At 38.1% G+C, this 23,270-nt stretch overlaps 1 protein-coding gene across 6 annotated transcripts in view; it reads left to right on the forward strand.

Annotated features, from left to right (window-relative positions):
- Positions 1-23,270, forward strand: part of cdh17 (cadherin 17, LI cadherin (liver-intestine)) — a 147,047-nt gene that overhangs the window by 100,042 nt on the left and 23,735 nt on the right. For all 6 annotated transcript variants that reach the window (XM_069921894.1, XM_069921895.1, XM_069921896.1 and 3 more), the window contains 7 exons: positions 2,359-2,589; positions 4,324-4,400; positions 6,224-6,415; positions 7,780-8,024; positions 13,560-13,690; positions 16,282-16,512; positions 21,411-21,530. In XM_069921894.1, the coding sequence (XP_069777995.1) occupies positions 2,359-2,589; positions 4,324-4,400; positions 6,224-6,415; positions 7,780-8,024; positions 13,560-13,690; positions 16,282-16,512; positions 21,411-21,530 (1,227 nt within the window). The remainder of the gene's footprint in view (positions 1-2,358; positions 2,590-4,323; positions 4,401-6,223; positions 6,416-7,779; positions 8,025-13,559; positions 13,691-16,281; positions 16,513-21,410; positions 21,531-23,270) is intronic.

The raw sequence follows: 23,270 nt of genomic DNA on the forward strand, positions 1-23,270 counted from the left end.
TCTAAATTTATTTTATCCATAGTATCTTGCAACAATGCATACATCTCAGAAATAAATCCCTTATTTAATGAATGAGATATCAAGAACTCAAATTTCGTTAACTTAGGAATTTTCATTGCTCTTCCAAAATTATCTTTCACTAATGCTCTAATTTGATAGTACACAAATAAAGAATTCACTGAAATTGAATCAAGTTGCTCTTGATGCTGAAAAAGCTTTTGATTGGGTCAAATGGAATTTTTTATTTAAAGTCTTGGAGAAATTTAAATTTGAACCCTTTTTTATAGGTTGGGTAAAGGCACTATATAATAATCCAGTTGCTAGGGAGGTGACAAATGGTCAAACCTCTTCATTATTTAAATTATTGCATTCAACTCATCAAGGTTGTCCTTTGTCGCCAGCTCTATTTGCGTTGGTCCTCGAACCATTAGCTCAAGCTATAAGGCAGAATGAGAATATTAAACAAATAAGAATAGAAGATGATGAATATGATTAATTTATTTGCTGATGATGTTTTGATATATTTAACTAATCCGGAATGATCTTTAATTTATTTGCAAGAATGTTTAGAACAGTATGGTGTATTGTTAGGATATAAGGTGAATTGGGACCAAAGTGAAATATTACCAATTTCTGATGCAAATTATGATCAGTGTAGACAAATTACTAAATTTTGTTGGACTGATAAAGTTAAGTATTTGGGTATAATGATTGATTAAGTAAATATTCAATCATTGTATAATTTAAATTATGTACTGTTAATGAGAAAGATTAAGGCTGATTTGATTAAGTGGAAGGATTTACCTTTGTCATTAGTAGGTAGAGTAAATTGTAGTAAGATGAATGTTTTTCCTGCAAATTCAATATCTTTTTCAGTTGATTCCTTGTTTACTTTCAAAATCTTTTTTCAGGACTTAAATAAAATAGTACAAGAATTTTTTATGGAAGAGGAAGTTAGCTAGAGTAGTGATTCATAAATTTACTTGGAAATATGTCTTGGGAGGTTTACAATTACCTTATTTTCAAAATTATTATGAAGCAGCTCAATTAAGATTTATTCATTGCATTTTTGCTGTTTCCTATCCTCCTATTTGGGCTAAGATAGAATTGGCTAATATTTCAGAACCTCACTCATGTCATTTCATATTTAAGTGGAATTCTGTTTTATTACAGAGATATAATGTTCCAATTTTAAAACATTTGTTAGAGATTTAGACTAAAAGGAATTTATTGATAGGTACGAAGGCTAAAATATTGCCTCAGGTTCCAATATATCAAAACAAATTATTCCTTTTTCGCTCAATAATAGATTTTTAAAAGAATGGCAGATTAAAGGAATAAAGTTGTTGCAGGATTGTTTTGAAGAAGGTCAATTTTTATCCTTCATATTGCTGTTCGAACACTAGTTATGCTAGACCATGTTGGATTGTGTGTGGAACTTCCATCCATCCATCTTCTGCTGCTCAGTCATACAGCAGAGAAACAGGACCTTCAGTGCACCCTTTCCATGTGGACCATCATACCCGTCTATATTAATCCTGTTTACCATTTTTCATTTACTGTCGTTTTTAAAATATTTTTATCAAGTTTAACATAATAATCCTATATACATGTTCTACTAATATAACAAAGAATATCATAGGATATACTTATCATTAATATAAATGCACTTTACAACAAATTTCATCCGTAATTGTTCATTTGGAATTTTTGTTAAAATTATTATGAATATAAAGTTTTTTTTCTTTTCTGCTTCCAGGACTTTGGAGGTTAGAATGAAAAGATACATAATCCAGGTAGCTGTAGGGAGTCAGTGAGTTTGTAATGGATGCCCCGTATTTAGTTTGCCCCCTTAGATGTAGACTGAGAGATCCAGGAAGGGAAGAGAGGTGTTAGATATACTCCAGGTAAATTTAAGGGTCGGGTGGAAGTTGGCAGTGAAGTTAATGAAAGTGTTGAGTTCTGAATGGTTAACTGTAGCATGTCCAAATAATACCCCTTTCCCTACTGCTAATATCAGTTCCCCTTAAATCAAAACTAGTCTCCTGTACCGCTTTCAGGTTTGTTCCTCTATCCACGAGCATGTGATTTATATGACAATACAGAGATTATCATTTGAGGTTTTATGATTTTAATTTTTTTAATCCAATCTAAGTAACCTCTGAGCTCAAAAGAAAATATTGAAACACAATTTGATTAAACTGTTGACTGTAAATCTACAAGGAGCTTAGAATAAGTACTTAGGATATGGTGATATTAATTTATAAATTGAATGGATGAATTGAATTATTCAATGTGAAGTAGTGCTTTAATGAGGCATTCATTTCTTTACTTTATTTGCCCATTTTCTAAATCCAGGAAGTGATATTGGATCTGTAGTTGCAACAGACAATGATGAAGAGGGAACAAGAAATTCCATGCTGATGTATAAAATCCTTGTTCAAGAACCAAAGATACCCCAAGACAACATGTTCCAGATTGATGATTTTCAAGGAGTTATCCAACGTTTCAATGGGAATCTGGAAAAGAAAAATGCACCAGAATATACTTTAATAATCCAAGTCACGGATGAAATGGGAAGTGATGAAGGTCTGTATGAATCTCACTTATCCAAAAATAGTCTGGTGGGCTGTCTGTGCATTAGGAATTCATGTGCGGAATTTAAATACAATCTTCAAACAGTAACATTAGTTTGCAAAACGTTGGTCACTATTTTTACTGGGCCAGGCTTGATGTTGCCCATATTTTGATGGTCCTCGAATAAAACAAAATGAACAGAGAAGTTCTGCAGCTGAGAAACTTCCAACTTATTCTCCTCATTTCAGTGAGTAGCAGAGTACAGCTTAAAGTAATTTTCTTCCCATTTGGGATATTTTTCTCTATAAACTATGTTAAATAAATGGAAGTGTCTTGTCTTGCTTTCTGAGCCCAAACACCAAGTCTGATGTGAATTTAAACAAAAAAGGCTTCTTCTGCCTCTCTGTCTGAGGTGGCAGAAATTGGCTGTTTTACTTGTCATTTACAGATTTAAGTGACTGCGCACATCTCTGTCCACTTTATTTGTAATTTCCTACCTTTTTAACAGTGCCTGGTTCCAAATGCCACAGAACTTTCCTAAACAGAGGATGTGAAAATATTATTAATCAATGAGGCAGAGTAATCAAAAATTTATCATTTGTAGATTTTAGGGGAAAAAAAACATACATTTACCAGAGCAAAATGCATTCACATTTTACTACTTTTTTAGCATTCTTGCTAAACTGGATGAATATCGAGTTACTCCTGAACTTGAGAGGGACATTATATGCTTGGGGGCCGTTGGGAAGGGTTTAAACTAGATATACAGGGGGATGGGAACCAGAGTCGAAGATCATACGATAGAGCAGTTGATGGAAAAGTAGATGCAATGTTAGGTGAGAACCACAAGGAAGACACAAAGCAGTAGTGAAGCAGAAGGGGAAAGGTGAGGGAAGTATAGATGATACCGACACAAGGCTATTGCACATTAGTAAGCTAGGTTTAAATCTGCTGTTGTCTGTAAGGAGTTTGTACATTCTCCCTGTGTCCATGAGCATTCCCCCCAGATGCTCCATGATCCTCTCATGTTCCAAAGACATATGGGGTTTTAAAGCATTTGGGCGACGAGGGTTCATGAATGGCTGCTTATTGTATGGTATCACTAAATTAGGCCAATTCAGAGGGCAGTTGAGGACCATCCATGGACTCGCACATAGCCAATTCAGGTAAAGATCTTGGAGGGGAGAGTGGTGAACCACATGGTCATCTAGTCATTTCATAGTCACGAGTGCAGAAACCAGCTTTTTATCCAAGATTTACTTAAATACAATACTTGAACCTAATATCTAAAGATGATATGCTTGAACTTAAAATTTTGTCTCCTAATCACTAGTTCTGCCTGTGATAGTACAGATTCTATCACCAATGTGTATATGTACATAGGTACAGATGGTAGTGTAGGATGACTGTGATTGGCTGAGAGTGTAGTCACACCTACTGGCAGGTCTTAAAGGATTGCTCCTAGCCAGATCAGGTCATTCTAGACTGGTCGACCTACTTGTGATATGCTCCAGTCTTTTAGTTAATAAAAGCCTTGGTTTGGATCAACAAGCCTTTGGTTCTTTTGATGCGCATCACACTGCCTTTGAACACTTGATTAGTTTAGTCATCACATATCTTAACATCTGAATGCTCAAACATTGACAAAACCCATACCCAGTTAAATTTTTAAAGTTTCTTTTTCATTGAGAGTTCTAATCTATATTTGGACTATTTTGTAATTGAAATATTTTGTAAATTTCCTAGGGCTAAGCACCGAATGCATCGTCAATATCTCTGTTATTGATATCAATGACAAGATCCCTATCTTTGAAAATCTACAGGTAAATACAAAACCGATTTTAGCATATGCTATTTTAGAATACGAAAGGTGTGCAATGCAACAGTTGAATGTAGCAGGATGGAAGACAGGGTCTGATTGTGAACATGGGTTTACTAATGGTTATGTTTGAACACATGCATTGAGTATTACAACATAAGAAAAAGGAGCAGGACTAGACTACCCATTTCCTTGTGTCTGCTCGAGCATTCAATAAAATTATGACTGGTCTTTTACCTTAAGGCCACTTGACTGTACTAAGCTTATTCACCTGAGCACTAAAAATATATCAATCTCTGTCTCCAAAGCCAATTTCGATAGAGAATTATGAATATTAATTGGGCTTTGAGTGAAGTAAATTCTCATCTCTTGAGCCCTTATTTTGAGATGGTTCAAGTTGAACCATCATCCCTGATCTATCCTGTGAAGACAATAACTATTTTAAACATTTTATTAAAATCACCTCTGATCTCTTGAAACATGATAATTTCAATGTATTATTTATCAAATTGTGATTCTTATTATTGGACAGTGTCTGAGGTTTGCTTGTTATCTGTGATGTGAGTAGGCAAGTTCAGTCAAGAATGTTTACTAGTTTTAAGGCAGGTATGTGGCGGAATTCTTTACTTTTACTTGGATGAGTGCCACTCTGACTACACTCATGTAGCTCAATTAACTAATCTGATTGAAACCCATCTTAAACAGTCACATGCTGACAACATTCTTGTGAATCCTTTCTGTACCCTTTCCAGCTTAAAGATATCTTTTCTGTAGCTGGAAGACCAAAATTGCACACACAACTCCAGGTGTGGTCTCAACAATGTCTAATATGGTTGTAACACTCAACACTTTGACCAATGAAGGCATGTGTATGTGCCAAATATCTTTTTCACAATCCTGTCTACCTATATCACCACTTTCCAAAAACTGGGTAACTGCATCCCCAAGTCTATTTGTTCTACAATACTCCCCCGGGGCCCTGCCATCCTCTGTGCAGGTGACCCACCAAAGTGCAACACCACTTATTTGTTCAAATTAAAGTCCCATGTTCCATTCTTTGGTCTGCTATCCCAGATCATCTAGATTCTGTTTTAACCTTCTTCACTGTCCACTCTACCACCAATATTGGTGTCATCTGCAAAATTACTAAACATGCTAACAACATAATCTTCTTTGGCAGCTCATCAACATCAGGGATGACTTATTTCCACTTTATTTCTGAGGAGTAGAAGATGCCCAGTGCATAAATTTATGTTACAAATGATGGCTCTTACATGTCCATTACTACCAGGCTTTGACAGAACAGGATCTTGGTCCATTGTCAAGGAGGTCTAAGACAAATGTAGGCTCGATTCTGGTGAACAGACTTAGCAAATGTACACCATAAGAGCACACGGAGATCTTCCAACTACACACACCAAACAATTACACAATTATGTCCATATTTATTTCTTCCCCTTCTTTTCTTCACAATAAGCCTCATTTAACCCTCCCCTCCCTTCATTCCTTTCTTCTGCTCTCCCCACTCACTTGTTCACCTCAAGGATGGTAACTTTTCAGGTTGATTTCTCAAAGGAAATTAGGGATGGACAATAAATTATGACCTGGTGTGCAACATCAGCTTTGCAAAGAAATCTATTCGCAGCTCTTTTTGATGTGAACTATTTTGCATGTCCAGAAGCTAGGCAGACAGACTTAATTGAAGCATATTATGTTTTATATTATGTGTTGTTTTTAAAAAGACTTCAATAAAAGAGATACAGCATAATTTCTTGTTGACAATGGAGTCAACATTGCTTTACCTGTTGTTTTTTTTTTGCATCCTAGTATGGTACAATCACCATCCAAGAAAATACTTCATTGGATACAGTGCTCATAGAAATTCAGGCTACTGACGATGATGAGTCTTTAACAGGCAGCTCTGAAATATTGTACAATGTTGTAGGAGGTGATGACAATGGAACATTCAAAATAATAACTGAAGAACAAACTAATAAGGGATTGGTACAGCTGGCTAAGGTAACCTAGTTTGTGTTTAAAAGGATTTTAGGATGTTGTATCAATATTTCATTTTGAATTTGACAACTACTCAATTAATTAAGTTGGACTTAATTAATTTAATAGTTGGTAAAGTTAGATAGCACAATATGCTGATCTGGTGTTTTCTCACATTTCCATTCCTTTATCAAAAAATTAAAAGCTGCAGATGCAGCAAACCTGAAATAAAAATAGAACAAAATCTGTAAGTACTGACCGGGTTTGGTCTTAAGTTATATGGAGATATTAGAGAAGCTAGAGTTATTCTTCATTAAACAGAGAAACCATGGTGTAGCACAGTTAGAGTAGTGACGAGTGCAGTGCTATTACAGTGCCAGCGACTCGGGTTCGATTCTGCCGGTGACTGTAAGGTGTTTGTATGTTCTCTCATGTCTGTGTGGTTTTCCTCTGGTGCTCCCATGTTTCAATGACGTATGGAGTTAATTGTTCACATGGCATAATTGTGCAGCATGGGCTCGTGGGCTGTTACCATGCTGTACCTCAACATTTAAAAGGGAAGATTAATTTCACATTTTTAAAAAATGTGGCTGCAAATTCTGCATGGTTTTGATAAGGAAGAAGCTGTTGCCAACTATAGGCTATTTGATAACATGAGATCTGAATTAATTCACAAAAGATACAGAGGGGAGAAGAGGAAAATTAATTCTTTGAGTGTGTTATGATCTGAATAGAATCATTACAAGAATAGTAGAAGCAGATTTAATCATATCTTCCAAATATTAAATGAAATAAAATTTTTGGTGGACTGTAAATGACAATAAACTCAAGATAAATATCATGAATTATATATGTCTTCTGCATTGCCTGGTGGTAGTATAAGAAAGATAATTTTTGATAACAAGTCCTTCTGGCACACGGGCCCCTGCTGCCCAAGTACTTCAATCAACCTCCAACCCCTATACATTTTAATGGGTGCGAGGAAACTGCAACACCCAGAGGAAATCCATGCAAATTTGGGGAGAATGAACAGTGCCAATTTTGGTTGGTGCTGTAATATTATTGCGCTAAATGCTACACAAACCGTGCTGCTAAGTCAGTTAATGAGCAGTGAAAACCTCATCCAACCCTGTAGCAGGAACATTTTGTTACCACATGGATATGGAGAGAACAAGGTGAAAAGCAATGTTGAAAGAAGCAAATCATCATTTAGATTAAATTTGTCTTTGTTTTATTACAAGGACATTATTTACATTTATTAATGACACACAGTAAGAATAGCAGTGTAACATTTTTTTTCTGTGAACTTTAGTGACAGGATTAAAACTTTATCTTTGTGAAAGAGTAAAATTGTCCACTGAGCCATTCCAAACTGATTTTTCTTGCAGCCTCTGGATTTTGAAACACAGTCGTTTTATATGTTAAACATCAGTGCCACAAATCCAGAACCACTAGTTGAAGGAGTGTACTACAACTCAAGCTCATTCACCTCACTATTTGTCAACGTGACCGATACTGATGAACCGCCACAGTTCTTGAAAGCTTCATATAGACAATGGATTTTTGAAAATACCTCCATAGGAGATTCCGTGCTCACTGTGGAAGCCTATGATCCTGAAGGTGATGGAGTGAGGTAATGAAGGCAGCCATAATTTATTTATTGAAAAATTTGGAAAAATATGTACAAACATTTCTGCAGGTTGGCAGGAGTTGACTGGATGGTTATGAAAGGAAAACCTATTACAAGGAAAGCTGAGAGACAACTCCTACCAAAAGTAGGTAATAGAAATCTGATTACTTTGTTACAAAGGATTGGTGTAACTATTAGTTTGTAAATATCTTTTAATATATATATGCACAGCCATGATATTTAATAGATCCATTTATGCTAAAACAATATCAATGTCTGTTATGAAGTTTAATGCTGATAAAATAGAAATATAATAGGATGTCCTTAGTATACAGTCCTGGTTTGTCATTTTGTCAGGCAAATAAAGGGAAATTAAGTTAAATAATAGTTATACTATTTGTTTGATTGCTTAAAAAAATTGATTGGATAAAGATCAGCACAAGAAACAATAATCTTGCTGTAGTTAAAATGACATGCAGTCACTCTATACACTTGGCAAGGAAGGTCAGAGTGTAAATAAGGACAAAAGAAATAAGGAAAGGAGGAGGCCAGATGAGCCTTGAAACCTGAAGATATAAAAGACTGCAGATGCCAGAACCTGGAGTAAAAGATCAGCTGGATTGAGGAACTCTAGAGGCAAAGGCCTGGTCAACAATTTGGATCAAGACCTGCAACAAGCCTTCAAACTTGCAAGATCATGAATGATCTGATCATTGTTTCATGTTCCACTTTCCTGGCTAACCCCCATAAAGCTTGAATCCTCTAGTAACCAAAAACCAAACTCATTGTTGAAAAGATTAATTAAGATTATAATTTAGATTGAGATAGTATAAAATATCATATAATTACAATCTGTAACTGATACAAATCTGAAGCTGAAATAAGTAAGACGAGAAACAGGTACATCTAGCAGGTTATAGCAGCCAGAGACCTGAACTATTTTTGCGACTGGATGAAATTTTAATATTTATGACAAATTATATTAATGAGGAACTCTATGGAACAGAAGAGATTGGTGACTGCAAGGCAGTGACAATCCTTTGTGGATCAAGAAAGTATTTTCTAATTAAGGGTTTAGTGTGCACATGAATGACATAAATAATGTGATCCATTCCTCTGTGGCAGGTTTGAACACAATCATTTCCCAGTGTACTGCTGATTTTGAGGGGGGAAGCTGACTCATCATTGAGTCCTTTTGGAATGGATGGATGGGATGTCTTTTAATTGATTCATCTGACCCATAATAAATTGTGCGAAGTTAATAGCTGGAATTGCAGTGTGTAGCATGTGCCAATAAGATGTGTGTTTTTTACCTCTTAATATTACTGAAGGTGTGTTCTACTGGGGGCATTTATTTTTAAAAGAGACATTCCAGCCTGAAGTGTTAAAGCGAAGTGATTCAGATGACAAGACCCAACATGTGAATGTTTAAAATGAGGCTGACCCATATGCAACCCTGTTCAGCCAGAAGTGTTGGGAGGGTGGTCCATCTCAACCTTATCCTTAAATTCTGACAATCACAGAAGCTAGTCTTTAGTCAATTTGACTCACCCCAGTGAGAATGAAACTAGCTGAGAGCACTTTGATGCAGAAAAGTCGATGGAGCCGGAAAACACCCAAGTTGTGGTGTTGCAGAGCAGCACACCAGTCTAAGCTATCCGCTGAGCCAAACTGCTCTAGTACTGTTGAAACACAGACATTTACCTAACAAGATGGGAAATTGCCTTGTTATGTATGCCCCCTTCACAAAAATCAGGACAACTCTAACCTGGCTTTTTACTGCCCAAAGAGCCTATTCGCAATCAAAAGCAAATGGTCGAATGGTTTTCTTGACACTGCTTTTAGTTACCACCAAGAAACTACACCGAGAGATAGAGAAAGTATGCAAAAAGGACAGTGTGACAATAGTCATGTGGCATTTCAATATGCAGGTTGATTGGGAAAACCAGAGTGATGCTGGATCCCAAGAGAAGGAATTTATTGAATGTCTTCATGACAGCTTCTCAAAACATCTTGTGGCTGAACCAACCAGGGAATTCCGGATTGAGTGTTGTAAAATGAACCAGAGTTGATAAGAAAGCTGAAGGTAAGGGGACCCTTAGGAGGCAGTGATCATAATATGATAAAAATTTGCACTGCAATTTCAGGAGAAACTAAAACCAGTGGAATAAAGGGGACTATAGAGGAATGAGAGAGGAACTGGCAAAAATTGATTGGAAGGCACACTAGCAAGGAGGAGGGCAGAGGAGCAATGGGTGGAGTTTCTGAAAGAAATACAAAAGGTGCAGGACAGGTATATTCCAAAAAAGGAAGAAATATTTGAATGGAAAAATAAATACAGCTGTGACTGACAAGAGAAGTCAACGTCAAAAAAATGTGCCTACAAGAAAGCAAAAATTAGTGGGAAGGTAGAGGCATGGAAAGCTTTTATAAACATTCAGAAGACACCTAAAAAGGTCATTAGGAAGGAAAAGATGAACTTTGAAAGGAATCTCATGAATAATATGAAAAAAGGATACAAAAAGCTTTTTAAGTAAATAAAAAGTAACAGGCAAGAGTAGATAGAGGACTGATGGAAATATGCCACTGGAGGAATTGTAATGGGAGACTTAGAGATGGCAGAACAACTGAATGAGAATTTTGCATCAGTCTTCACTGTCGAAGACATGAACTATATGCTGGACTTTCAAGGGAGTCAAGGAAGAGAGGTGAGTATAGTCATGATCACCAGAGACAGGGTGCTTGGGAAGCTGAATGGTCTAAGGGTAGATATGTCTCCCAGACCAGATGGAATGCAGCCTCGATTTCTGAAAGAAGTAGCTATAGAGATTGTGAAGGCATTGGTAATGATCTTCCAATAATCCATGGAGTCTGGCATGGTTCTGGAGGACTTGAAAATTGCAAAGGTTACTCCACTATTTAAAAAGAGAGGGAGGCAGCAGAAAGGAAATTATAGACCTATTAGCCTAACATCAGTTGTTGTTTCAATTGTCAAGGTTGAGGATATGCAGTACAAGGAGGTGTGTGACAAGATGGGCCAAAGTAAGCATGGTTAAGCAGGCTAAACAAAGGAGATACAGTGGATGATGTATATTTGGTTTTTCAAAAGACCTTGGACAATGTGTCACACATGAGGCTGCTTAACAAGGTGAGAGCCCATGGAAGTACAGAAAGGTTACTAGAACGGGCAAAGCATTGGCTGATCAGCAGGAAACAAAGAGTGGGAATAGAAGAATCCTATTCACCAATGGTTGGCTACCATTTACCATTGGTGTTCCGCAGGGTTGATATTGGGACCACTTCTTTATAGGTGTAGGTTAATGAAATAGTTTTGTGGCTAAATTCCAGATGATACAAGGATAGGTGGAGAGGCAGGTAGTGAGGATGAAACCAAGAGGCTGCAAAGAGACAAATGCCTCTGGACAATGGGCAAAGAAGTGAAAAGTTGGAAAGTGTATGGTCATGCACTTTGGTAGAAGGAATAAAAGGGCAGACTATTATTTGGATGGAAATAAAATTCAAAATTTGGAAGTGATAAGGTCAGTCGGGGGATTTTAAATAGATTTTTAGACCTATATCATAATTAGGGCCGTGGACCTGGGTAATTTTCCCGGTCCACCCTCTCCCTGTGATGTGAAAATAGAAATGGCTAAGCAGGGTGCTGCATCACATAGGTGATTAAAAACGAAAACATTCATACCTCTTGACAAAAGCGGGCTACTTTGGCACATCTCGACGGCAACAAAATGTGGGATGAATGGCCGTCCTTGTTAACCATAATCCTTCACGCAGCTGGAACCGCTCTATATTTCCCGCATTGTGCCGCTGTCTCAATGTGGTGAAGCAGCCCTGAAACTTAGTGGGGGGGTGGGGGGGTAGGTGCTAGACAACCAATGGATGGACAAGTGGGGGGTGGGGAGAGGGAGTAGGTGGGCGAGCAAGTGACTGTTGGTGAGGGGGGGGCTTTCTCCTGTGAGTGTGTAATGCATCATCGATTGGAGGTGAGACCACCCTAAAATGCTGAGGATGGTAAATTCACAGGAATTTGGATCTTGGTGTGAAAGTCCCAGGAGATCCTACATTCCCAGGAATTTCACATGGGCCACACCTGCGGTGTGAAAAAAGCTCTTGAGAGTCACCAGAATGATTCCTGGAATGAAAGAATTAGCATATGAGGAATGTTTGACGGCTCTTGCACTGAACTCCTTGGAGTTCAGAAGAATGATCGGGGACCTCATAGAAGCAGTTTGAATGTTGAAAAGCCTGGACAGAGTAGAGGTGGCAAAGTTGTTTCCCATGGTAAGGGAGTCTTGCACAAGAAGGCACAACTTCAGGAGAGAAGGGCACTTTTTTAAAACAGATGCAGAGGAATTTCTTTATCCAGAGAGTGGTGAACCTTTGGAATTTGCTACCATGGGTGGCTGTGGTGGCCACATTGTTGGGTGTGTTTAAGGCAGAGAATGATGGGTATCTGGATTGTCGAAGGTGATGCTTGAGTGGAGGAAGGGATCAGCTCATGATGGAACGGTGGAGGGGACTCAATTGGCTGAATAGCCTAATCCTCCTTTATCTTATGGCCACAACTTGCAGACTCCCTTTCAAATAATACAAAGTTTCAAAAGTTACTATGATGGTCACATAATACATTAAAATGTAATATAACTTATATACCAATTTTTTCCTGTATAACGCAAACAAAGAGGCATCATGTGTATTGCCCAGTGCCCCTATTAATATGAGAAAGGGAATCAAACGAAAGTCCCTTCAGAGGGCCCATGGATTCACCTCTAGAGCTCCTGCAGCCTCCCCAGCTGCACAGACTCCAATTCAAACCATTGGCAACATGAGCTCCAGATCCAAACCTCCAATATGGTTGGGAAGCCTTCAGCACCCGAGGCCCTTCAGAAGCTCTATTTGCCTCCAACACCCACTCAAATTCTGGTTCCCGTGAGTCAGTCTCCAGCAGCCTGCAGCCTTTTGTGAGTCCTTCAACTGCAAGTCACCAATAACCTGTGTGGGTCCTTTAGCCACTGAGCCCTTCGCTGGTCTGCTGCTGTGGTCACTGTCCTACAGGGTCGCCTCCTATGCTTCTCCTTCTCAACAGAGTTGTTCTCCTCATTTCTGGTCTCTACGTCGGTTTGCAGCTGCCCCAGAACCTGCAACCCCTTGTAGTATTCTATCCAGCACAGGACCCGCAATTTTGGGCACAGACACAGGATTTCTTTAAAAACACACTATCGACGTCAGTAGGAATCCTGTAGAGCAGCACTGTTTCTCCACTCCCCAGGTTCCCAAGTCCATAGCGGTGGCAGTGCAATCTTTACTCTGAATTGTTAAACTCCTCTCTCAGCACATGCTGCCTGATGTGTTTTAAAATTCATAGAAATTTTGCTTTATTGTATTCTTTACAGAAACTTTTAGCATGAATAGCTTGGTAGTAGAAATCTCAAGTAGTAGTTATTAATTGTAGCTGGTGCTGGGAGGTAGACATTATTCAAACAGAGCAATAACACTAATGGGCTATGTTTCATTGAATAGGTATCAGCTAACATATGATCCACGTAAATGGTTTCGAATGGACCCCCAATCAGGAGAGATTTTTATTCGTGAAAAATTGGATGCAGAGAAAGAAAAATTGTATACAATCATGGCCACTGCAATGGAGAAAGGTAAGCACTTAAATGGCATTTTAAAGGGGAAACTGTCATGAGATAATGTGGAGGGATTATCCTGTATCATCAGGTGGGTAGAGAATAATGGAATAAGGCAGCACATTTGACTGGCAGAGTATGTGTGGTATAGTAGGGAATGGATTATAGTGCAGAGCTGCCATTCTCAACTATTTTTGACTATGGTCTCCTTAGGATGGGCCCCATTCCCTGTGAAGCAGTCAAGATTAGTTGGTTCCTTCTATATTTCTCTCCTAGCAACTACAATTAAAAAAAATTATGATTTCAATTTCTTAAATGTGCTGTGACCCCAGGGGATGATATAGCCCACATTGAGGATGGCTGGTGTAAGAGCTTTGTTGCACTAATCTTGCCATTGAGGGAGTACAATGAAGAATCATTTGGCTGGTTCCTGGGATTGCATGAGGAAAGATGAAACGAATCAGTCCGAGATTTTCTAAAGTTTAGAGATGATCTCATCAAAACCAACAAGGTATTTACACAATTTGAGAGGGTATATGTGGAGAAGGTGTTTCACACTGGTTGAAAAGCCTAGATCCAGGTATCACAGATTCAGCAAAAGAGAAAGATCACTTAGGACTGAGATGAGGATTCAAGCGGGTGAATTTTAGCAATACTTTGCCTGAGATGTTTGTAGAGTCTTAAAACATTTGAACTTTTTTGAAACTGAAATTCGTAGCCTTTATAAGTTCATAGCTTTGTCCCGCCACTCATTCCTGTCCCACCTGGAGAACAACACCTCATACGTCAGGCAACTGTTCATCAACTTCAGCTCGGCTTTAATATGATCATACCCAAAAGGCTCATGGGGAATCTATCCTTGTTGTGACTCAACACCCCTCCCTGTAACTGGATTCTGGACTTCCTAACTCAAAGACCACAGTCTGTCCTCGGGTTGTCAGCAGATTATCAAGCACCATCACTCCGATCACTAGTGCACCTCAGGCTGTGTGCTCAGCCCACTCTTATTTATGCTACTGGCCCACAACTTCAATGCCAGATCCAGCTCCAACAATCATAAAGTCTGAAAATGACATGGTGCAAAACTAACATCCTGAGTCTCAATGTGGGGCACACAAAGGAGATGATTGTGGACTTCAGGAAAACCAAGGGTGACCACCCTCCACTACAGCTCTGGAAAGCAGAGACTAGAGAGCACCAGGTTTCTTGGAATCTACATAAGAAATGACCTAACCTGGACATACATTCAGGAAGGTGCAACAGTGATTACACTTTCCAAGGTTACCGGCCACCATCCTGTCAACTTTCTACAGGAACTCTATCAAAAGTGTCCTGACTGACTGCATCAGAGTATGGTACAATTGCTGCAGAGAAATGGATCAGAGGTCAATACACAGGACCATAGAGAGGATCACTGGGATCTTCCTCCACTCCCCTTCCCCCCTCCCTCCACAATGTGATTTGCCAGGATTGTTATCTAAAGGGGATTCGCAAAATCAGTGATGACCTCTACCACCCTGTACACAGCATCTTCCAGCTACTCCCGACGGGAAAGAGATACAGGAGTATCAGAGCAAGAACGACTAGGCTGAGAAACAGCTTCTTTCCATGGGCAGTGAGACTGGAGAGCTGCAGAAGAGGGATGGAGTTCATTCCCCTGTCCGCATCAATGGTACTAAGGTGGAGATTCATCGACTGTACAGAAACCTGAAGGCCAACATCTTTATGTTCAAGAACAGTTCCCAACAGCTATCAGCCTCTTGAAACTCCCATTCTTATGGGACTGCTCTGACACTTCAAAAGGATCTTCTGCATTATTGCTCACTTTTTTTTGCACGAGGATTACTATGAATATTTGTTAACTATTTATTTTTGGTATTGTCTGCTTTTAATTTAAATAAGTATACTATTGCAATTGTTTTTGTAGTTTTTGTTTTGCAAAGTACCTGTTCAATTGCAGCAAGTAAGAACTTTGATGCATACATACATTGTACAATGCATATGACAATAAACTCATCATTATTGTCTTGATCAAGCATTCACACACAAATGTTGTCTGAACATATCTGCCCTTAGCTGCTGTCTGACCTGTTGGAGTTTCTCCACCAATTTTGTTGTCTTTACTTAATGTCTGTTCAGTTACTGAAATTTAGCTTCAAGTCATCCCAGACATAATATTGGCAGTGACTTGTTTTTTTTAAATATTTTATTTATAAATTTTAAACCACAATATTAATTGTACTTCATTATTTTAGAAGGCTATACAGAAAAGAAAATTAAAAACCTTCCCCTCTCCCCTCCCCCTCAAAACCCCTAAAAAGAAAGAAAAGAAAGAAAAAAAGAGTAAAAAATGAAGGAACAGTGAATGCCAAGGGAATAAAGCTTTTATATCATTTAAGTATATTGGAGGTGGCCAAGAAGTGAGGCCTTCAGAGAGTTTATTAAATGTACGCACCCACATTTTGTAAATATGGGTGCCGTATTTTCCCCAAAACAAGTGATATCTATTTTGTAAACTGTAAGCAATCTTCTCTAATGGTATACAGCTATAACGTTCTGTGTGCCAGTGACTTGTGTTAATCACATTTTTACTTTGTGTTTTCTGACAGGTGACCCTACAAAAAAATCGACAGTGCACATTTATATTCAATTGCTAGATGTGAATGATAACCCACCGAAATTAGCAAAGGATTTCAATTCATTTTTCATGTGCATTCCAGCTGATGAAGAGAAGAAAGTAACTATTCTTGCTGTAGATGATGATATACAGCAAGGACCACCATTCACATTTTCTATAAATCAGGTTCCAGGCAGAAATTGGAAAATTAATCCAATAAATGGTAGGTGGATTCTTATAGATTGGTTTTTATCTTGTAATAATACAATTCAATACTTCTTATCATGGGGTTTTCCATTCTAAATTCAAGTTGAAACTCCTTTGTAAAGCCATTAGTTTTACCTACATAGATTGGATTGTAAAAATTTGAGAGATTTTATTTACAAATTAACCTTCGATGTCATGCTATAAATCAATCATCATGAATTGTTTTCTAGACTTGTACAATTAAGAGCTTGTGGTTGCTCTATTATATATTGTCAGAAATTAGAAAAAGATATATTGGCTGATGCCTTTTGGTTTTATTTAATAGTACAATTGGGGTGGATTTTTACCCTCTTGAATGCACAAGGCCATGTTGATGACTATAATCTCAATGGAACTTTAGTTCTGAACCAAACCTTTGAACATAATCAACCCTCTCATCCAAAAGTACCAATATGGTCTTGTCTGAGAGTTTGGATCCTGTGAAATTCCCTTTCTCAGCTCTCCCACCATCTTCTTCCCACCATCCATATTCAGATTTTTTCAGATTTTGCATCGGATTCATCTTTGAAGCCATGAAAATAACTTTGTGACCCACTATTAACTGTTTACATTCATTCTCTCTCTTACCACTTAGTGAAAGAAAGGATAGCTTCTCTGCAGATGAACAACAGAAAGAGACAAAATGTTCCTTACAACAAGATGTGCATTTGGGTGTTGGAAAGAACTGTGGAAGTGAAGGAAAAAGCTAGGTGTAAAGTGGAGTAAATAGAATGAGAGGTGTGAAGTAGGATTTCTTCCTTAGCACTTTTAGCAACCTTCACCATTCAATTGATATGGATGCTGGGCAATATTACTCCTTCAGATATTCACCACAGCAAAGCTCAGCACACAAATGCTTATTTGCAAGAATGATCACTGGACCATTCCATTAATGGAGATCCTCCAACTCTCCACTTGGTGAACTGGAATCCTTTCTGGGTGGACAAGTGCACGATACCTCCTATAGTATGGAGGAAAGAATGGAATCAAATCAATGTGGAATGATCATCTAATTTTCAAACTAGTAGCAAAGCTAAAACAAAAACAGAGAATAATGGAATAGGGAAGCTTCAAACAGGGAGTAGGCAGTATCTGTGTCAATGACTTCATGTGCTCTTGCACCCACAGTCATTGCAACTGAAGTGAGGCAGTGAAAAGCAGCTTGCTAAGAAAGTGTCCCAGGACCTCTTTCTGAGAACCTGCAAAGGTGAACTGTCAGGTGTATTTAATCTCTCACTGCAACAGGCTGGAGTTCCCATTTGCTTTAAGATGGCCACCATCATACCAGTACTGAAGAAAAGCATAATGCAGGCTTAAATGACTAACTACTGGTGTCTCTGACATCATGAAGTGCTTAACGAGTCTAATCATGGCTGACATCAACTCTGGCTACCAGGCACCCACAACCCACAATGATGGGTGGACCTGTTTGCTTATTGTCCAAAGAGGTCCATGACAGGTGCCATCTCCCTGACACTCCATTCAGCCTTGGAACACCTGAACACCAAGGACATCCACATCAGACTACTGTTCATTGACTACAGTTCCACCTTCAATAAAGTAAAGTCATTCCCAAACTTCAAGATCAAAATCTCTGTGCCCACCCCACCCCCACCCCTTCAAATGGTTCCTTGACTTCTTGTCTAACAAACCACAATCAGTGAAGATGAACACATCCTCCATAATTACACTCCGCCAGGTGTAAATCCAGTCCTCTATTCCCGCTACATCCAGCACTGTACAGCTAATTAAAGTTCAAAATTCATCTTCAAATTCGCTGAGACAATACCATCATAGGCTATGTATCAAATAATGATGAAACAGAATACAGAAAGGAGATTGAAAATCTAGTGGCATGGTGCCAAGATAACAAGCCCTTTCCCAATCTCAGTAAGAACAAAGAGGTGATCATAGACTTCAGGAGAGGGTTTAGAAACTACTCCCCATCCACAACAGTGGTATTGAAGTGGAGAAAGCAAATACCTTAAAATTATTGGGAATAAACATTTCCAATAACCTGACCTGAACCAACTACATTGACATGGAAGCCAAGAATGCACATAACGGTTAGCACAATACTTTTTCAGCTCCAGCAATTGGGTTGGGGTTCGAATCTGGTACTGCCTGTAAGGAGTTTTTATGTGCTCGTTTGTCTGCATGGGTTTCCTCCAGGTGCTCCAGTTTCCCCCCACTGTTCAAAACATACCAGGGGTTTTAGATCAATTGGGTGGGATGAGCTCATGGGCCGAGAGGCCCATGTATAAATCCTCTATGTATAAATTTTAAAAAATATATTTATAATCTATTTTTCAGGTTAATCTTTCAAGGTAGGATGGTTCCTATTGAGTTTGCTCCATATAGAGTAGCAAACTCATGTAGCTCCATATCCAGATCCTGGTGTGTTCAATCTCTGATCAGCGAACTATTCTCCAACGTGCCATGATAGTTGTGCAACAAATGCTTTTATTTCTGATTTGCAGTGCCTGATGCATTTTGCTTTGTATCCAATCGGCTGATGACATTACTGTTTCTTTTACTGATAAGAGTCCATGATTCTTTTCGACTGAGATTGGACATTTTTAATATGAACCAATATGATTTGTTTTCGACAAGACAAATTGAAGACCCTCTTTTTTTGAGTTAGGATGGTTGTTGTTCATCAATGGGACTGAATTTACAGACGTTATTGTGAATTCATGTTATTGTGACAGTTAAATTGTCTAGGATGAAAACGATGTTTAAAATAAGAATGGTAATGAATGTTACTTAATATAAACTAAATTGCCAAATTTGATTTTTTAATTGTATGGAGTACTGAAAAGGTGGCATTGATCTTTGTTTTGTAATATCTGCTTTTAATTTGCTTATCCCTACATGGTCTCTTTACTCCAATTGAATAGAGTTCACATTACAGCAGAATTATAAATATCTGCTTTCAATATTGAGAAGGATAATCAATAATATTGAGACATAGTTTTACAGCATGGAAACAGACCCTTTGGCCCAGTTGCCCAAGCTGATCAGGTTGTCTACCTCTGCATTTGGCCCAGATCCCACTAAACCTTTACTATCTAGTTATCAATCTTTTATATAAAATGGGTCCCTTAGGAGGTAAAAAGCTAGTTCATCTGGGTATATAAAACTTCTTCATATTTGAAAATCATAATTCTGCCTATCTACAATGTCTTTAAATAACTTACAGAAGTAGAAGGCAACCTTTGGCAATATAGATAAGGATAATTAAGGGTGATTTTGGACATACTTTGAGATTACCAAGACAATCAAGTTTTGAAACTTTACTTATGGAAGGTGGTGAAAAGAAATTTATTTCTGAAATGTATAAACTGTTACAAAATAAAATGCCTAAATTAGATATTCATAAATGGAAATGGAAATGGGAAGAGGATTTGGGAATTACAATCGACCATGATGATTGGAGATCTATTTGGCAGGAAAGTATGTCTAAGATTATTAATGTTCAATATAGGTTAGTTCATTATCAATTTTTTGCATCATTTGTACTTAACTGCTCATAAATTAAAGAAATATAATTTAACTTCCTCAGATTTATGTTTCAGATGTTTTAAAGAAGTAGGCTTTTTTTTTTATATTCATCTTGGTTACGTGATAAGGTTAAACTTTTTTGGAGATGGCTTAAGGAATTTTTAGAGAAAGTTTTAAAGATCCAATTACCATTGTTTTTATTAGGTAATGTTGAAAGGTTGAGTTTGATTTTGACATTGACTAAGTATCAAATTGCGTTTTTAAGGTTGGAAATGGCTGCAGCAAGGAAATGTATAGCTATTATTGGAAAAATGAGATTGATTTGGGTTTGCAAAGAAGGCATATGGAATTGAAGTCATGAATTCCTTTGGAAAAATAACATAATTTATGTGATAATTATCTTTTACTTTCTAAAGTATAGAGTCCCTATATGGGCTTAAAATGTTGAATTCTCTGAAGCTCATTGTGGTAGTCTTGCTTTGAAACATGGTGGTTTTCTGCATTTTTGATTTTCTTTCTCTTTTCTATCTTTAGGGGTGGGATGTGGGTGGGTTGGGGGGGGTGGGGTTATACATTGTACATTTAAAATTTTAAATAAAGTATTAAAAAAAGCATAATTAAGGGTGATCATTTTAAATTGATGTCTATGTTGTCTTTTGCTGATGACCAGTCATGAATCACTATTTTAACTTGCAATTCTGAGGATAGTTCAGAGTTAATGATAATATTGTAGAATTAGGGCTAGTTATGCTTTCATTACTGATAGAAGATTTCCATTCCAAATGCATTTAATTTCTTCAGTGTCTAAGTCTCTGGCTACTAATCCAGTAAGTTAATTACAGTACAACCTTAATAATGTTGCAATGTTGCAGCCTCTTTAAATTGCACAAGAGCCTCAAATAAGATCAAAACACTAATGGAGAAGGTGCCACTGGGAATCACGTTTTATATTTGCAGTTTATTCATAAAGGAGAGATGCCTGGATGCTGGTTTCCTTTGTCTTAGACTGAAGGCTAACATTGTCACCTATCTGCTCACCCCCCTAGATGCCATTCACTCACTTGGGGGCCCAGGTAGAATCCTTTCTCCTCATCTGGAGCCACTGATTACCCTTTTCAGCAATCTCCTGCTTGCCTTCTACCCTGGGTGTAAAAGCAATCTTATTTTATCCAAAAACATTTTTCTAATTTAATAGCTGACATTCAGGTTCTTGGAGAAATCACAATGGCAAATAACTGTTGCTTCACATCACGACATTTTCACTTAGATTTTATCTTAGCACGACAGTCATTTGGGATTAATTAAGACTGAGGAGTGATCTGTTTTCGATTTCTTTAATGAGCAAAATCACAACAGAGTTTGTCTTTACAGATTCGTATGCCTCCATCACCATGAAATTTGCCAAACATGAAGAAGAAACGGAATATAAGATTCCTGTGACAATTTTTGACAGTGGTTACCCACCCTTACATGCAACGAGTTTTATGACAGGTAAAGGGTCACTCAAATTTTCTTAAACTTCTGATCAATTGTTAGTGCACAGTTTTACAACCAATTACTTCTCAGTAAATAAATCATTTTGTCTTGTCTCATGGCTTGTGAAAATGTATTCCACAAGTTGGGAAACCTTATCTCATTGAACTGGTCTCAAAGAACAATAACTGCAGCTTTCAGTATTGCCACTGGAGCTGAATTTGTTCTCATATTACTTGCACGCATTTTTGTGTGAGATTCATTGGGTGCCATATAAGGAAGAAGAGTACTACGTGATATTAAAACCCCCCAGATGTGTGCAGAGCAGCAGATCACACCAGTGCATTCCAAAGTGATTATCAACTATTAATATATCAGTTGTTGTTTGGTTTATACTGATTGTTAGTATAATTCTCTGAAGTTCTTTAAAGTTGCTAAATTCTACAGGGAATGATGAGGCAGAGCACTGGAATTTGGCCTTGACAATGAGGTTTCTGCATAATCCATTTGTTCTTGGAAGCAGGTGTATCGAGGTATGTTATGTAGGATTAGATGTTAATATCCCTTATTATACTCCTGAGACTTGCTGCCTAGGCTCTGCAGGGTAGCCAAGTGAGTGGTGGCATCTTCTGGGTTACCAAGTGGGTGCCCTCCTTCCTCAGTGTTTCACTGATTGACCCACTACACCTCCGGAGGGTTCAGCAGTAAATCCCTGCATCCTGGGCTCACCCCCCTAGATGCCATTCACTCACTTGGGGGCCCAGGTAGAGTCCTTTCTCCTCATCCAGAGCCACTGATTACCCTTTTCAGCAGCCCTGGAGAGATCTTTAACTGCTTTTTGGTGTATTTTTCCTCGCACTCTCAACTCAGTTTTGATCTAATCTTTTACATTAGAACATCACTGAGAGAATCGAGAAGCAGATAGTAGACAGCACAGGACAAGTTGCTGGAAGGGACTTAAGGAAAGGAGGAAGAAGTGTGTGAGGGAACAAATTTTATATCTGGACCTCGGCAATGAAGATGTGCTTCAGTTAAAGCAACCGCACTGAAACCTTAGACTTCTCCAGCCACAAATATGAAGTCAGTGGGAAATTTGTGGCAATATCTGTCAAGGTGTCTGTTGACATGACCTATTAAGCTGTGGAATTGTTCTGGAACGGAGCCAAAGATAAATGTAACATCTCACAGTTTGCTGTCAGCTATGGCATAAGAGCTAATTGATGCCATATGTGTTCTGTTCTAGATTTCCCTTCCACTTGCTAGCTACAAGAATGAAGTTTCTCGAGGATTTGAGACGTCCCCTCAATTTACTTTGCACATGGTGATTTGTCAGTTCAGTGTTTTAATGCTGACTTATCTAGGAAATTAAAATATTTCCACTTCCTCAATATTCATCTAGTATTTGAGTAAAATCATCTTAACAAGTAGTTGAAACTAATCACCATGCCTTCATTCTACTGTAATCTGTTGTGCCATCTGTATTTCCGCTACTATGAAAATAATCAATAATCAGAGCATGGAGGAAATTGCAAGATGGGCAGTAATATTTTGGATGACCACAAATTAACAAGAGATAGAATGAGAGTCCATTGCAATAATTAATTTGCTGTTATCTCATGCATCTCAATTATTTTTGATTATAGACTGTTTTACACAGTCGACATTCATGGGCATGGCTCCTCCTTGCGAGGTGCTGTGCCCCCATACGCTTGTGGCCATTGCTCACTGTCAGATCCACCCCCACCCATGTCAAGCGTC

The sequence above is a fragment of the Narcine bancroftii genome, chromosome 2, assembly GCF_036971445.1.
Source record: "Narcine bancroftii isolate sNarBan1 chromosome 2, sNarBan1.hap1, whole genome shotgun sequence".
NCBI lineage: Eukaryota > Metazoa > Chordata > Chondrichthyes > Torpediniformes > Narcinidae > Narcine > Narcine bancroftii.